Source organism: Harpia harpyja, chromosome 11 (assembly GCF_026419915.1).
Source record: "Harpia harpyja isolate bHarHar1 chromosome 11, bHarHar1 primary haplotype, whole genome shotgun sequence".
Classification (NCBI taxonomy): Eukaryota; Metazoa; Chordata; class Aves; order Accipitriformes; family Accipitridae; genus Harpia; species Harpia harpyja.
The window spans coordinates 24,370,251-24,385,569 of record NC_068950.1 but is presented as its reverse complement, the minus strand read 5'-3'; the positions used below and the strand labels follow the sequence as shown (position 1 = coordinate 24,385,569).

At 38.2% G+C, this 15,319-nt stretch overlaps 2 protein-coding genes across 5 annotated transcripts in view; one reads left to right on the top strand and one right to left on the bottom strand.

Moving 5' to 3' along the window:
• Window positions 1-398: 398 nt before the first annotated feature.
• Window positions 399-14,470, bottom strand: SASS6 (SAS-6 centriolar assembly protein). 4 transcript variants are annotated; one of them, XM_052801556.1, is made up of 17 exons: window positions 14,190-14,470; window positions 12,806-12,866; window positions 10,932-11,011; window positions 9,729-9,833; window positions 8,606-8,777; window positions 7,568-7,645; window positions 6,460-6,579; window positions 6,164-6,355; window positions 5,761-5,955; window positions 5,279-5,368; window positions 5,006-5,185; window positions 4,308-4,389; window positions 3,762-3,871; window positions 2,792-2,914; window positions 2,385-2,473; window positions 1,813-1,919; window positions 399-1,710 (listed from the first exon to the last, which is right to left on the bottom strand). In XM_052801556.1, the coding sequence occupies exons 1-17, from the start codon at window positions 14,468-14,470 to the stop codon at window positions 1,625-1,627; spliced, it is 2,151 nt and encodes a 716-aa protein (XP_052657516.1). In that variant the 3' UTR covers window positions 399-1,624. The 4 variants fall into 4 exon arrangements, with proteins under 4 accessions (XP_052657516.1, XP_052657517.1, XP_052657518.1 ...); XM_052801557.1 differs by having other exon boundaries at window positions 1,813-1,904; XM_052801558.1 differs by lacking the exon at window positions 2,792-2,914.
• The window catches only part of TRMT13 (tRNA methyltransferase 13 homolog), a 7,912-nt gene continuing 6,922 nt past the window's right edge, over window positions 14,330-15,319 (top strand). Inside the window, exons 1-2 of the mRNA XM_052801567.1 lie at window positions 14,330-14,482; window positions 14,930-14,976. The gene's annotated coding sequence lies outside the window, so the exon portion shown is untranslated. The remainder of the gene's footprint in view (window positions 14,483-14,929; window positions 14,977-15,319) is intronic.

The following is a 15,319-nucleotide window of genomic DNA, read 5'->3' as shown; positions in this document are numbered from 1 at the left end:
CTTCCCAGGCCCACTGCGGTTTTGTTTCATTTTAGGTTTGAATGGGACTGGGAGATCTGGAAACTTCCCACATTTGAATTACCAGCTTCCTGTTTGCTAGCAGCTTATATATACTTCAAAAGAAATAAACCTGATTTGCATTAATTTACATCTACTAAAACTTAACTAGAAATGGTAGCATAAGCACAGACCTTAGAACAAGGTGGCTGCCCTCTGGGGATTGTATATGGTGGTCCAGTAGCACTGCCTCACATGGGGAAATGAACAAGCTGAGAAGAAAACTCCCCCAAAAGGTAAGGTGAATATAATAGGACTGTTCTGGCACTTACCTCATCTTGGAATTTCAGTACAGTGGAGATGTTGGTTTGGTACTCTTAAAATTAACATTACTAATCAGAGTTTTTGATAAAAACCATTTAATACTTCCACTGAAACTTACACATGCCAAAACAAGTGAATGTACATTAACATGGTGCTGATTTATAAACAAATATACACATTTTGCACTGCAAAACAAACCACTTAAATATACAGTCCTCTGACTGCACTTAAACAACTAAGGTAAAAGGTACGAAATATCTTTAACAACAACAAAAGTACATAAATAGTAATTAAAAAAGTCTGTGTTACAAATACTTGCATGCCTGTTCTTTATTGGGACAGCAAATAAAAGATGGCACAGAATGAAGCTGTTACATGATTCTAGCATTTGAACCCATGTACTAAACAAGCTGAATAGACTCAGTCCACCTAAACTTGAGTGTTAAAGAGTATCTTAAATTTCTGTACAGTCTTACAGTTGTAAAGTATGATTAGTAAAATCAAAGTAGCTTTTAGGTGTTACGATACTTTCAATAGTTAACTGCTCAGATACTTCACCTTAAACAATGTTTTATGCATGGAGGCCTGTGGAATATAATGCTGACAGATTAATAGAAAAGTTAGGGTAACCAAGAGTAAGAATTTTAAATTATAATTTTATACTTTCAGTGAAATAATTTAGCATCTTTAATATTAATTAGATTATTTGTCAGTCCATATGCAATTCAAATAAGCTGGATCCAAAATTAAGCAGGTTTTTAAAATTAAAACTGCATGGGAGGATTTAGTGAGGCAGTCATGCTAATTTATGAGCTTGACCATTATTAAAACTGAGAGCATTGCCCAGTTCTCCAATGCTTTCTATTTGTATCATCCTTTCTCTGAAAGGAGTCAAGAAAAGTATATTCATGGAGAAATGTTCTCTCTCAGGGAATACTAGAGTGTACGTTTCATCTGTTAGAGCCATGCTTGTCAATTCCTATAATAAAAAACTCAGTGCACTTTGGTGGGTTTTTAGGAAGACTACAGCATCTCCACTACACTAAAAGTCTGGCACAGCCCCAGTGAATGACTGACTGAACTACTACAGCATTGTTCCCACTAATGCTGAGGCTGCTTAAAGCTTTTATCTTTTCTTTAGGCTCAAGTATCCTGAAAAGTCACCCAAGATACCTTTCTCAAAGAAAACAGATTCAGACTTATACAATCATGTCAGTTCACATTGATACTTTACTAATACATTATTACAGGACATCCAAAAATTCCCCAAATAGTTAGAGTCCTCTTTTAAGAACCCTGTCTACTATCCAGGAAAATAAGCTGAGGCTGGTGTTACTGCAGCTTTTGGTGACGGTTGGGCTTTAGTTGGTAAGTACGGTTTCAGATACTCTGTAGAATAGCAGAAACAAGATACTGTTCATAGAACCATAACTATTATTACCCTTTAAGTACATTTCAAATAAGGTCTTGTTTTACTATTTCCATACATACCTGAGTTAAGTGTATTTTGACTAAGCCCTCGTAAAGGAATGCTGTCATCTTTTTTCTTGAAATACTTTGATTCCAGCCCCAAATTATCACCACTAGAAATAAAAAGGCTAATTAAAATTTAAAACAAATGTAGTTAGTTAGCCATGCATTAACAACAAGTGTGGATACAGAAGAATCTTAACTTGAAGTGGAACTAGTGCATTTCTATGAACTTTATCATTTAAAGGTAAACCATCACCAAGTAGGTTAAGAACAGTCTAGAACTAATTTTTTGACTGACCATCACTTGATAGCCTTAGATCTGTCACTGGGAGGGACAATGAACTTCTGTTCCTTGGGACCCACTCCTGAAAACTCTTCATTTGTTATCTACAAACCATACTTAATGACCAATTAAGTCTGCCACAACTTAAAATTCATTAACATATTGATGGAGAAAGGCAGGTGACAGAACTACCTTAGTACTGGAAATGTTTTGTTCAGTTCCAGACACACATAGAAGACAAATGGCTTTATAAAACATAATAATAAAAACAAACCCCCACACTAAAAAGGCAATAGATGACACTTACTTCTCCTTATTTGCTGGATGACTAGTTGCAGTCACTATCTGAACATCTGAACATTGATTCATTTTTGAAAGCTGTGTGTTAAACTGAATCTGCAGAAATGTAAGAGTTGGAGGTTAGAGAGAGCTACTCCAGATACAGTGGTCCACCAGTAAGTGTATTCAGAGAGTGAACTTTTCAGGGAGTAATGTTTCTATACCTTGCATAGCACTTCTGTGCAGCAAAGCATGCAAGAATAAGCAACCTAAAACCAAGCATTAGCTATTACTAATAATAATGTTGAAGACAGAGTTTAAAAATACTAGGATATACAGTAAATATTTATGCATTTTCAGAAATATTCCAAACATTAAGCTTTGATATTTTATGCTATCACATTCTTAACCAAACAGAAGAGTCAAAGTGCCTGCCTTTGGTACTGGACATTGTGAATTGACATTTTTGTTGTGTGCTGGTTCCAGAAAGTTCTGGAAGGCATACAGAGGAGAAATGGGATGATTGATTCCTGAGCTGGGAAAGGACGGTCGGTCAAGCTGTAAGAGAATGAAATAATTGTTAGTTTGGGAATTTTGAATCTCTACAAACATCTAACCACAATTACAAAGCTAATGCTCATTTGTGTCTTCTTGACAGGAAGAAAACATCACTTTTCCAAGATTCTTCAGGAAAACTTGTAACTTTTAAAAAGTTAGATGAGTTGAACACTCTTAGCTAATAATTCTAAGCTCATAACAAGCTACACACCCTGTAACTGATTAATATATTAGATGTACCTAGCTATAAATCAGAGACCTCTTTGCATGAATATGCCTTTCCACTACAGAATAAGAAGCAGCTCATCAATTGCTAGGTGACAACAGGTATCCGTACACACAGGGGCAACAATGAACAAGAACCAGTAAGCCATGGTATTTAACAAAGATGATAGGTAATGTTTCCTACCCCTTATTTTCAAGTTTCTAAATATCACTAATAAGAGTATTCAAATAGTACACTTTCTTTTTCAACCTATACAAAGATAATTAGTATGTAAGTTAACCTCACAACACAAAAATGCTACCTTTTTTTTCCCCTTCACCCCGCACTTCATCTTTTCCAAAATAATTTTGCATTGTTTTGTGTATTTTAATAAATAAGAGCTTAGAAAATTCTCACTTAGAAGACCAGGGCATCAAGTAGCACCCAACAGGGTATTACGTTATTATAAAAACAAACAAAACAAAAAACCCACCCCAAACCCCCCCCAAACACACCCACCAGAAACTATAGGGCCCAAAGAAGATGAAAGCACTTTTTTTTTTTTTAGTTCTTCTTTTAAGGCCATACATTTCAGGAATTAATGACTACATCATAACCATGTTATTTATAGTTATATCTTACCATGCCATGAGGTGAAATGGCAGTCCTAACACCACCATGTGTACTGGCAGAAGTCTCTAGCTTCTTTGCCATCTGAATTTCATTCAGCTGTTTGTTTAACCATGTGATTACTGAAGAGAGAAGAAAAAGGTCAAGTTCATTTCCTACCTCTTACAAGCTGTTTAAAACAGCAAGTAGCCCTTCCTCAGAAGAAGTGACAGCTTAGTGGGCTGTTTTTCCTCCTTAAGCTCAAGCATCACTAGAAGGCCTAGTCTCAAGCTTCCTCCACCCCTACATGCCATTCTGTTCCTTCCTCTAGAGTTGGCCCTCCACATGCACACCACCCCAAGCACCAGCTGCAAAGGAAGTCTTCTCTACATGCACCTCTAGGTTGTTGCATACCCACTACAGACAGAAGCTTATTTTCCATAAATGACAATAATCACAGCTCTTTACAAAAAGAACCCCCCACAGGTAAAGCATTATAGTTGCTCCCATTAATTTTCAGTAGCAGCTCAATCACAATGTCATTTTTACAGAGGGGGAAATGAACTTGTATAAACCTACCATTTTCATTGGTTTTCAGTAACTGCTTACTTTCTTCTAGTTTTTGCATTGTAGTTTCTAGCTGTTCTTGTAGCTTGCAAACCTGCAATATTCCCATAATAAGTAAGTATAACACCATCAGGAGCTACTACTAATTACGAACTGAAGAAAAAATATAAATACATAAAAAGGATCTATGAAATTGTTCTAAAATTATTTAGAGAAGTTTTTTACAAAAGCAATATGAGCTAATTCTTTTAAAATAAGCCCTACTTTTAGCTAGGGTTTTGACAAGATGACAGCCAGAAACCTTTCTGACCTTAATTTTTCTATGATTAAATAATGCAAGGACTCATAAGCATGAAAATATACTTAATGGAAGAAAAAGTTCACTCTGTTCCTGTTCTTGCCACCTTCCCCAACTTTGACATGAATATGCCCTCTAAAAGATGTCAATTCATCCATTATATTGCTTTGTACTGTTAATACAATTTTAGTTTTCTTCCATATAGATGGATGGCTCTTACAAATCAGTTTAACATGAAAAAAATGAAAAATTGATTACACGTTTAAATAAATGTGTTAGCTAAGTAAAAGAGTACATTCTATTCCACAGAAAGATTTAAGACCTTATTGCTGTAAATAAGTTAAAAAACACAGAACTCAACACACTACATACAATAGCATTTACAGGACAGAGGGTTAACCTATCACAATACCTCCTGCTCTTTCATTCGAAGAGATTGTCCCATGTCCTGCAATTCTCTCTGCTCTTTTTGAAGTCTCTCTTCTTTTTCTGCCAATAGTTTTTCCTGTTGAATTGTTACTGTATTTTTCAATTTTAATTTACTCATTAGAGTTTTCAAATCTCCTTGTAACTTCTTGATAATTTCATTAGCCTGTTAAAAAAATAATAAATCAGATGTTCTCAAAATAAAACACCTAAAAATAAGGAAGACATTTCATAAGGATAATGGAATGTTCGAACAAACCTTAAGAAGTTCAGCTGACAGTGACTTAATTGTTGTCTCTAGTTTTTCAATATGACTTTGTTTTTTCTCTGTATTCTCTTCCAGTATTGCCTTTAAAAGAATATTAAAAATACTATAATAAAGATACGTGATAGACACCACTTATGATTTCAAGTAGAACCTCAATAATTCTTTGAAAGACAATCCTTACAAGAAATTCAGTCCTTGCTTTTCAGTCAAATTACATAGGATCTCAATTCATCCATTTTTTTGTTTATAAAAAGTACCATTAACTTTACTCCAGTACCACAATATTAAAACAGTAGCAACCTTTGTAAAACCGAATCCAGTATACTTTTGATGCCATTATTTAGAATCTTGAACTACATTTGAAAGCTTACTGGCTGTATTCATAGGAACTGGTCAGCTGCTAATCTATAGATACTGCAATTAAGAAGGTTCTACAGAGCTTTAGAGAAAGTTATTTTGAAACTTGAAGGAACCTTTTGTTCTTGTGTCGCATCTAATACTTCTTTTGTTCTAATAACTAGCTGATCTTTATCTTTGATCTCTTGTTCCAGAACAGCAACCCGTGTCTGTAGCTGATTAACGAGTTTCTCTTTTTCATGACATTCAGCATCCAGAGTAGTGTTCTCCCGACGCAGTGACAGCACCTCCTGCTTTGCTCTTTGACATTCCTAGAATGTTGGGAAGGAATTTTATTATTTTTTTTTTAAGAAAACCTGTAATAGTAATTTAAACAAATCTATCTAAATAGTAAGCATAACGTGGAATGAAGAGGAGCTGAACAAACTTAATATGCTGTATTTTCTATTACATGCATAGGCAGGCAGTGTTAATGCTCTAAAAATATTAAGTTTGGTTATGGAAATTAATAAGCCATACATCTTCTATTCCAGAAAGCTTTGCTTTCAGTTCTCTGACTGTGGAGTCTCCTTTGTATCTCCTTTCTGTTAGATCTTTGTTGATGACCTCGAGTTCTGAGAGTCTGTTCTGTAACTGTTGAATACTTTTCTGATGCAAATTTTCTAACTCCTTTTTCTGTTGTTCGTGCTGTTGTTGGTACTGAACTTGTGCCTATGAGAAGCAAAGAAACTAAGTAGTTATTCAATGAATCTGAAACTTAAGCCAAGAAACTATTCACAAATAAGAATATTGTTAATTCTTTTCTGTTGTCATACCTGGAGAGCTCTTTCCTTTTCATTTGTCAGCTCCTGCGTGTGTTTGTTTGTTAGAGCTGTAGTGTACGACGTCCATTCATTTTTCAGCTTGTCTAGTTCTCGGCTCTTCTCTGACAAGCTCTGTTTAAGTTTGACAAAGCATATAGGGTTTTAAAAATTTAAGCATTTCAGTCAATACTGAATGATTGTTTACTGTTACTTCTTCAAAAGGACATGGAATTATTAAGAAAAGTCTAAATTTCAGCACCAGATGCCAAAATGTCTGTTCATTCTGTAAACAGGAAAGTAAGGCACTGAGAAGCTAAAGAGCACCTTTCTGGCACTGTGGGTAAAATAATCTTCATTTCCACTTGTATTTTCTTCCAACCACTATTTAAGAGCGAAAAAACAGTCTGCTGATACTCCCTACCCTTATAACAGAGTGCTGTAGTAGCGGGGGGGGAATTCTTCAGCAGCGTCTTTTCCTCTTTTTGATTTGTAATTCTACATTCCAATCTAGCAAACACATTCCAGTAACTCCAACTGAAACTGCAAAGATGAGGTAAACAAGTATTCCATTCCAAAAAAGGTCCACAATAGGAGTTTTAATGGAATTGTTCTGATTCATAATAGTCAAAAGTCACCTTGGTAATTCTAGAATTTGGCCTAAATCATCCTCTTGAAACACAAATGTGAAGTCATTACTGGGCTGACTGCAAAAATCAAGAAGTAGTACAGTAACATGACATCCAAGACTTCTGATTTACTTATCATGGTTTCACAAGTTTTCCAAACATAAGGCTTTCCAACCACTCATGGAATATGTAGAGTCTACTTATCTTCACACTACCATATATTTAGTATATAATTTGTGTATGCACATAAAGGCAGACCTCTGTACAAAACAAAGTAATATTCTGTTTTAGTACTGTAAGAACTAAATTTTATTCTTCAGTTGCATGCTTTACTCATTCTTAAGAAAAGCTACAGTAGACTACTTCTTTTCACTCGCTCCCAAGTCAATTATCTTGGCTAGGTAGTGGCTAACCAACAAGCCCACAAGAAGGTACCTTTTCCATAGATTAAAAGAAGTGCAACTTACAACAGGAAAGTTAAAAATTTACACTACCTGTTGAGTGTAGCTCAGTTGTCTGGTAAGATCCTCTTCAGTTTTTCTAAGCTTTTCTTCCAACATCATTTTGTCTTCCTATGTACAAATTGACATCAAGTCAAATTGTTAGTTCCCAAAATAAAAGTAGTATTTAGCTTCCATTTTATCAGCATACCTTGCCTAAGCAACCACATACCTATTATATTTGTGGAAAAATCATCTTATTATATCTTATTCAATATGAAGTTTATTTAATTAATAAATTTAAAAGAAAAGGCATTAGCTCACAAGGTAAAAACCCAAATTAAATTCTCACCAAGTTTCTATAAGGAAATAGTATCTTATCATAAAGACTTGTTTACAAAGGAGTTGCATGAACAACAAATTAACTGAAATACTGTAAACTTATGTTATTAAAATAGCTTATTAGGTGGCTATAAACATGACAGCACAGCAGGAGAGGCACAAATCCCAGGCTATAAACTGAAACAGACAACAGTCAAACTATGAGGCCATTAATTTCTCATTAAATAAAACCTAGCATGCTACCAACTGCATCAACATTACAATTTTAATTTGCTATTTATAGCTACTAGCCCTTAGAAGTCCATAAAGCCATAGAATTATATACACATGCATGCTTTCCCAAACCCAACTGCAGAACAAAGCGATTGAAAGTTTACAGTATTTTACTTTTCAGTTGATCTGGCAATCAGCACAAGGCTATGAAGCACAAGACACTGGAGCATTCAGAAGCATTGGACAGCTGCATACTGCATGCATTGCACGTGTAAAATACCTGATTTTCTGCCAGTTCAAATTACAGTGCTTGGCTGAATATACATGTAATATTTTCATTGCTAGAGTAACAGTAACAATTTAGTTTTATAACATGCACCCAAATAACTGCATGCAATGACATATGTGAGCTAAAATAAAAAAATAAACCAGAGCATACAATTTGGGACATACTTTTGAAGTATTAAGATGGAAAAAAATGCTTAAGTACACATAGCATCAAGGTCTAGTTGCAGCTAAGCCAAGCCCTCATTTTACCTTAAGGCATTTCAAACAGCTGGCTAAAAACTTCTTTATTTCTGCATCATTTCCTGGTAGGAATTTTAGAGAGAGATGGGTAAGATGTTTAAATGGGTTGGTCTCCACTACATTTAAAAAGACGGGTGTGTGATCTAGAACAGATGCTGAAGAAACTAACTGCAGCAAAAACCTAGGGAAAATAAAAAATAATCAAATATTTAGCATATTTCTTTTCCTGAAATTACTTGTAGGTCCTACAAGCTATTTTCAAATAAAATAGGTTTTTATATGTGCAATAAAGGGCTGTCCAGCTTTTGTTTGACAAAGAACAATGAAATTCAGTCCCGATATTGTAGTTAATACTACAAACAAATACCAACTAAAATGCTTGTACCTTACAGTACGAAATGTACAAAACTGATTAGTTTGTTTATTTGTAAAATTTTCAGAAGCCCATCTTAGACTTAAGAGTCCAAAACCAAGTAAGGCTTTTGTAACCAAATTCAAAAGGAAAACAGACTCCTGGCTTTTAAGTATCCTACAAGCTTCCTAGTAAGATTCACAGCCCACAGTACATACTTCAGGAAATGACCTGACTACTGAAGTGGAGCTAGGTACTCTGGACAGGCCTTTCCTCAGTACCCACACAAATGGAAATAATATATGAAAAGACCACTACGGAGAAGAGTGGACTTCAGGTCTCCCCCCTCACATCTTAATATCTGAAATGAAAGTAGAAGAATCCTTGTCAGAATGCTTTATAACTTTGCCTTCTCCTGTGAAACAGAACGATTTACACCTCGGTCCATCAAATTCAGATTAGCTCTCTAGCAGTAAACTGTTTAAAAGAAAAAAAAAAAAAAAGAAAAAAGAAAAAGGACCAGTGCTGCATCCTTGCACATCTGCTAGCTTGTGAAGCTTGCCAGCTTCAACTCAGATGGGGAAACTATTACTAGACATCAATTCCACTGCTCAATCCTCCTGAGACTTAGGTTTTGTCAGTAACATCCACTGACTGATACTCAAATGCATCCAGGGGAAAGTTAAATTACCCTTGTTCTACTGACCCTGAGTGGCTGAGAAGTATTTTAAGAACTCAAAACATACACACAGAGTAATATGGCACTCACTTATTACCTACCTTGGGATATCTTTGTTCTGTTCCTGAATGCATTGCTGAAGCAGGTCTATAAATTTTTGTGGGAAAGCAGAGAAGTCTACCAAGAGACCTTGCTGGGATTTTAAACTAAATAAACAGAAAAAAAATAATTAACCATATATGTAAGTGTAGTTTATTTCCTATGAAATATTTTGTTTACACTAGTAGAAAGAACTAATTCTGATCATATCATTAAAGTTCGCTAGCATGTTATTTTCAATTCTGAACACAGAAGAAATGTGATCACATCTTGGATAATAATCACCAGAGGATATTTTTGATTTCAAGAGTTTTTGCAAATGGGCTGCACTGAAAAAAAGAAGTTACTGTAGCACAACAAATGTGCTCCTTTGAGTAGATGTCTTCCTTACAGCACAGAGTGGTACAGTTATTCAACAGTGGCACATGGAAGAAGCAAAAGACAATGAGGGGAGACTCAGCCATTATGAAGACTTTATCTGCCTACTTGTTTATTTAATCGTGCACCTTCACCATAGACACAGTAAATTCAAAGACAGAAACATTCAACACTATGCACAAAGCCATACCTCATATAACAAAACACTGCTTCTGCACACCTGTTTTACAAACACTATTTCACTTTTGCCTTTTGATCCACACACTGATCACATCTCTTTAAAAAAAAACACCAAAAAACAACCAAAAAAACCCACCAAAAAACAAAGCAGAAAACTGAACTGCTCATTCCTGGTGCCCAAATTTGATGATAAATTCTGAGCAAGTAAAGTAAAATGAGACCCAACAGTACAATTAGTATGCAAGAAACCCATACGACAAAGGCTCAGGTCTGTGAATCCATGTCCATGAAAACAGACTTTCCTCTTGCAATTATTTCTTGAAATAGGTCACACGCATATAATAGTCAAGTAGTTACAATAAACAGAAGATGCAAGTAGTAATATTAACTGTGTTAGTGTAGCTATGCAGGGAACTTAACATCAGGATTCTGTCATTCATCTGTATAATCCTGAGCCAATCACTTTCCTGTACTTGGCTGTTTAACCAGCTGGCCAAAGAGAGCAATACTACCAAAATACTGACAAAACTCCGCAAGTGAAAAATGCCAAAACCTAAATTCTAAGATAGACCATTCTAAGCTAAAAATATTCCTTCATTCTTTTTTGCCACTTAGAAATGTTTCACAGACATTATAATTTCACTTACCTTTGAAAATCTTCCTCAGATATGACAAGATTATAAAGGAAAAAAGGATCAGTATCATCAGTCAATCGAACAGCTAAATCCTGAAAAGACAGACATTTAAATATGATTTAAAATACTATAAACCACCCTGTAGGATTGTTTAAATATTGTAAACCAATATCGCAAACAAAAAATGAGATAGAATTGTGGCAACTAATTCAGAAGGTGAAAAACATTAAGGTTTAACACAACTTCAAATATTACAGTGGGAAAAACAGGATAACTATTCCTCACAAAAATAAACCAAGTAAAAACCTTCAACTTTGAGCAGCAAAGGTTTCAATGTGTCATCTTCGTTTTACAGAAAGAAACCTATTTGCTATTTTTCCCCATTGTGAAATAGCATAGCACTAGCAGTCCGCTGTAATGGATCACAAACACATCACTCCCATAACTGCAAGTTTTTCAGAGCATAGTGCTCCTAAACATTTAAGAAACCACCTTCTGAGGAGTTCATATATTTGAATACAGAGCTTTGCAAAGCAAGCATAAAAAGGATACAGCTGAAGCCCAGTAAGCTCATAAGGAAAACTGTAGCATAAAGCTGCTTAGCTTTTAAAAATAAACTTTTTTGTTCCCTGGAGGTCTACACAGAGTTTTGGAAAAACTGCCTTCTCTGTAAACATTAGTCTTTCATTACAAGGCTGGGGTTATGCAGAACACCTGGTACATTAGGCCCAGGCACCTGTTCTCTATGAGGCTCACACCTGTGTGAAGAATATTCCCTAGCAGAGGCAAGAAAGGAAGTAGAAACCTGACAGCTCTTCCAACGTGACTCAAGTGTGACCATAGCACATGTACATACACAGAACTGAAACAAGTTTCAGTAATTCAGATACCAGTAACACTAACAAAACTCTCAGTTGGAGATGTTTAAACAAACTTAGGGATTTACATGTGCAGCTAGCTTATGTTAAAACTAACATCACCCCAAACCAACTAGGGCAGACTGTTGAGCAGGATAATAATGCCCACTTGGTTTGATGTGCCATTAACTGATCCAAGCATTTGAAGGTATCTTTTTGGACTGATCACACACTGATGTATCCAACTGGATTTCCGGGCTCCTGCTGACACAGGCTGCAACTTGGTACACAGTTCTTGACTGAACTGCTTCTTCACACAATATTATCATTGTCACAGTTAGCAGGATCTTACAAAAAAAAAAAAAAATGCTGTGCTCCTTTACAAACAAATCTTTACTCAATAACACTATAACAAACTAATGACCAATCTTAACATCACGGTAGGTGGATGTACAACTTAAGTGACAAATTAGACATACAACAAAAAAGATTTTATAACCTCCAGTAGTAATCTCATTGCTATTTTTCCTGAGAAAGAAGATTTTTTTACTGCAAATTTAGTACATTCCTTCCTACCCCCACTGGATAAATTCCAAACATTCAAAGACTAACACACTTATCAATAAAAAGCAAATGTTACATCCACATACAAGTTGTCATTTTTTGCTAGTTGAGATGAGGACTTTGCAAAGACAACTGCTGCTCTACATTCTTAAATAAGTGTTGAGTATATTTAAAGCGAGACTGCTCTTAAGCTCTAACTCGGGTTCCCCTGAGGGTCTCCAAATACTTTTAATTTGCAAGTTTACCAAGACCAATGAACAGCCAAACTAAGAGACATCTAAAAAGGCTAGGAAAAAAACCACCATACCAAACCAACCAAATTACTCACGAAATGTTATAAAAAATAAGGTCAAGTGACAAACATACTAAAATCCTATTTTACTTTTCCTTTGCCTATTTATCCTCTTATACAATGAAATTCAGATAATACCTAATGAATGACACAAATTAAACTAATCCACAAACCTTTTTATGAACAGGATTAGAAATTGACAGTAGCTCAATATTCACCCGAACATTTAATCTCCTGTGTACAAAAAGATGAAGCTTAGTAACAAATCAAGAAAACATTCCCCAAATAACATGTGTTCATAGCCACATTACAGGAATCAGATGACACTTTGAAAACAAAAATTTAGGCAGAACTATCAAGAAAGTTCCCATTGATGACTACTACTAAGATACATGAAAGCCCCACAGTTTCAGTTATCATTACAGCTCCTCAGTCAACTCAGGTTTTTTTGTTGTTTGCTGTCCACCAAACTTTAAATAGCAAGGCAGAAATTTTGAAACACCGTCCAGAAACTACAACCTTTGGAAAAGCCTGTTGAAATTTATTAACGATTGCTGAAACTTTTGATAATCATTTATACAGTGCTACCTTGTCTTCATTTACTTCTTGTTGAGTAACCCGAGAAGTTACTTGCATTACAAAACACACCCACAGACATCAGCCTTTCTGTGCCTTCTAATACAGGCATGCCAGAGTAGCCCTAAGGCCTGCCTGCACACGCTGTCTAATCCAGATAGGACCTATATTACTGAAATTCACTGTATTTTGAATAGACACTCCACGTCAAATACTCCCGGGCTTTCCCAAACCCCAGTGCTAAGCCATGCACACACGCACACGACTACGCCCAAATCGACTAGCCCTCGACAGAAACCGATCGGGACAGACGCGTGGGCTCGCCCACGCCGCAGGGGCAGTAACGAAGGAGCTGAAATGCCCCAGGAGGCCGCGGTAAGGCCGGCTCCAGCCCGCGAGGAGGAGGAGGAGGAGGAGGAGGAGGAGGCGGGCCTGCCCGCGGGGCAACCGCTGCGGCCTGGGAGACGCGCAAACACAGCGGCCCGGCCGGCCGGACCCGCAGCGCTGCGAGGGCCCGTGCGGGGCCGAGGCAGGAATCCCGGCCCTCGCGTCGCCTGCAGGGGAGACGCGTTTGGCCCCATACCCCTCAAGCGTTTCTGGAAAGCCACTGCGTATCTCCTCCGCCACCAGCGCCCCCTCCGCCCCCTCTCCGCTGGCAAGGCACCCGCGGCAGCCAGTCCAGCCCTCACTGGCTGCCTCCAGCCTTGCTGCGACCAAGTCCCCTTCCCTCTGACCCAGAGGGTCCCCATAAGCAGCCCCAAAGCAAGAACAACGCAGGCAGCTACTAAGCTCACCGCCCGCACTACGCGCGGGGCCCCGCCTCTCGCCCAGCAGCTGTTAGGGCACAAGGCAGGAAGAAAAGAGAGCAGGAAAGAACCTGCCGCTCAGCAGCCCTTCTCCTGAGGACTGCGATAAAAGCTCCGCGCAGCTGGTGAGGAAACCAAGTCAGAGCCCACCGCGCCGTTCAAGCTAGCCCCTCACCTCTCCTCGCAGCCCTGGCACCTCACTTGCACGCATACCGGCCGGTTGAACATACTCTCCGCCGCCATCTTGCGCTTCGAGTTTGGCGCCCGGCTCCCGCGGAGGAGGAGCCTCAAGATGGAGGCGAGGCGGTGACCGCAGGGGGTCCTGGGAAGGAAATGGCGGCGGCGGAGCCGGAGCGAGGGTTTCCAGTCCCAGGGCAATGTGCCTACTTCGTCGAGAGGAAGAAGCGCTTCTGCAAGATGACCCCGGCTCCTGGGAGGCGCTTTTGCGGAGAGCATGGGCAGCAGGAGGTACCGGGCCTCGCCGGGCGGAGCAGCAGGCTCCCTTCTCCGGCTGGGGAGGATGGGCTCCTGGCCTCAGGGGAGCCCCGGCGTCTCTGGGAGGGGCTGGGGCAGGCGGAACTCCCGGCGGCACCCCGGGGGGCCGGGGGTAGCATGACCGCCTGAGCTGGCCCCGCAGCAGGGGCAGGAGAGGCAGCGCCTGCGCCTGCCTTTGAGCCCTGGATGTGCTAAGGCTGTCAGTTCAGCCCAGCATTTACCCTGCCATTACATCATAGGCTTATTCTTTTAGGATCCGTTTATGTATAAAATTCTTGTCTTAGTTTCTCCATTCCGGTTAACCCACCTACCTCGGAATAGATGTTTTATGAAAGTCAGATGTCCCTCAACAGCTTTTCTAAAACAGGAACACTGAATGCATGCTGAAGTGTTGTCTAAAACTTTTTCTTTTCTGACTAGGAAGAAAATGATAGGAAAAGAATTCCGTGCCCTCTTGATCCAAAACAGTAAGTATATGTAAATGCTTTTCCTACTCTTTGTCAGAGTTCACATGATAAATGCTGTTACTTACTTTTCTTTCCATTTGGATTTTAGCACTGTATATGAAGACCAACTACAAAAGCATTTAAAAAAATGTAATTCAAGAGAGAAGCCAAAGCCAGTAAGTGCAGTGTAAATTTATCACTACTCCCTCTCAGATTTAAGACCCTAAACATTACAGGTCTGCAGAGAATTTATTGTGCTGATAGCAGCTGTGAACTGGAGGACAGCAGTCTTAGCAAGCACTACAGTAAGGACAGTATGGAAGCTGAATAAGTACTTGCTGAAATGGAAATCACATTCCAGTCT

What these genes read in the sequence shown, in the direction of transcription:
- SASS6 (XM_052801556.1), bottom strand. Translation starts at nt 14,470, where the DNA reads ATGCTCTCCGCAAAAGCGCCTCCCAGGAGCCGGGGTCATCTTGCAGAA. An exon ending in CACAATGTCCAGTACCAAAG is followed by an intron (nt 2,474 to 2,791) that starts GCAGGCACTTTG and finishes ACATTTCTGCAG; the next exon opens with ATTCAGTTTAACACACAGCT. An exon ending in TCAAAATACACTTAACTCAG is followed by an intron (nt 1,711 to 1,812) that starts GTATGTATGGAA and finishes GCTATTCTACAG; the next exon opens with AGTATCTGAAACCGTACTTA.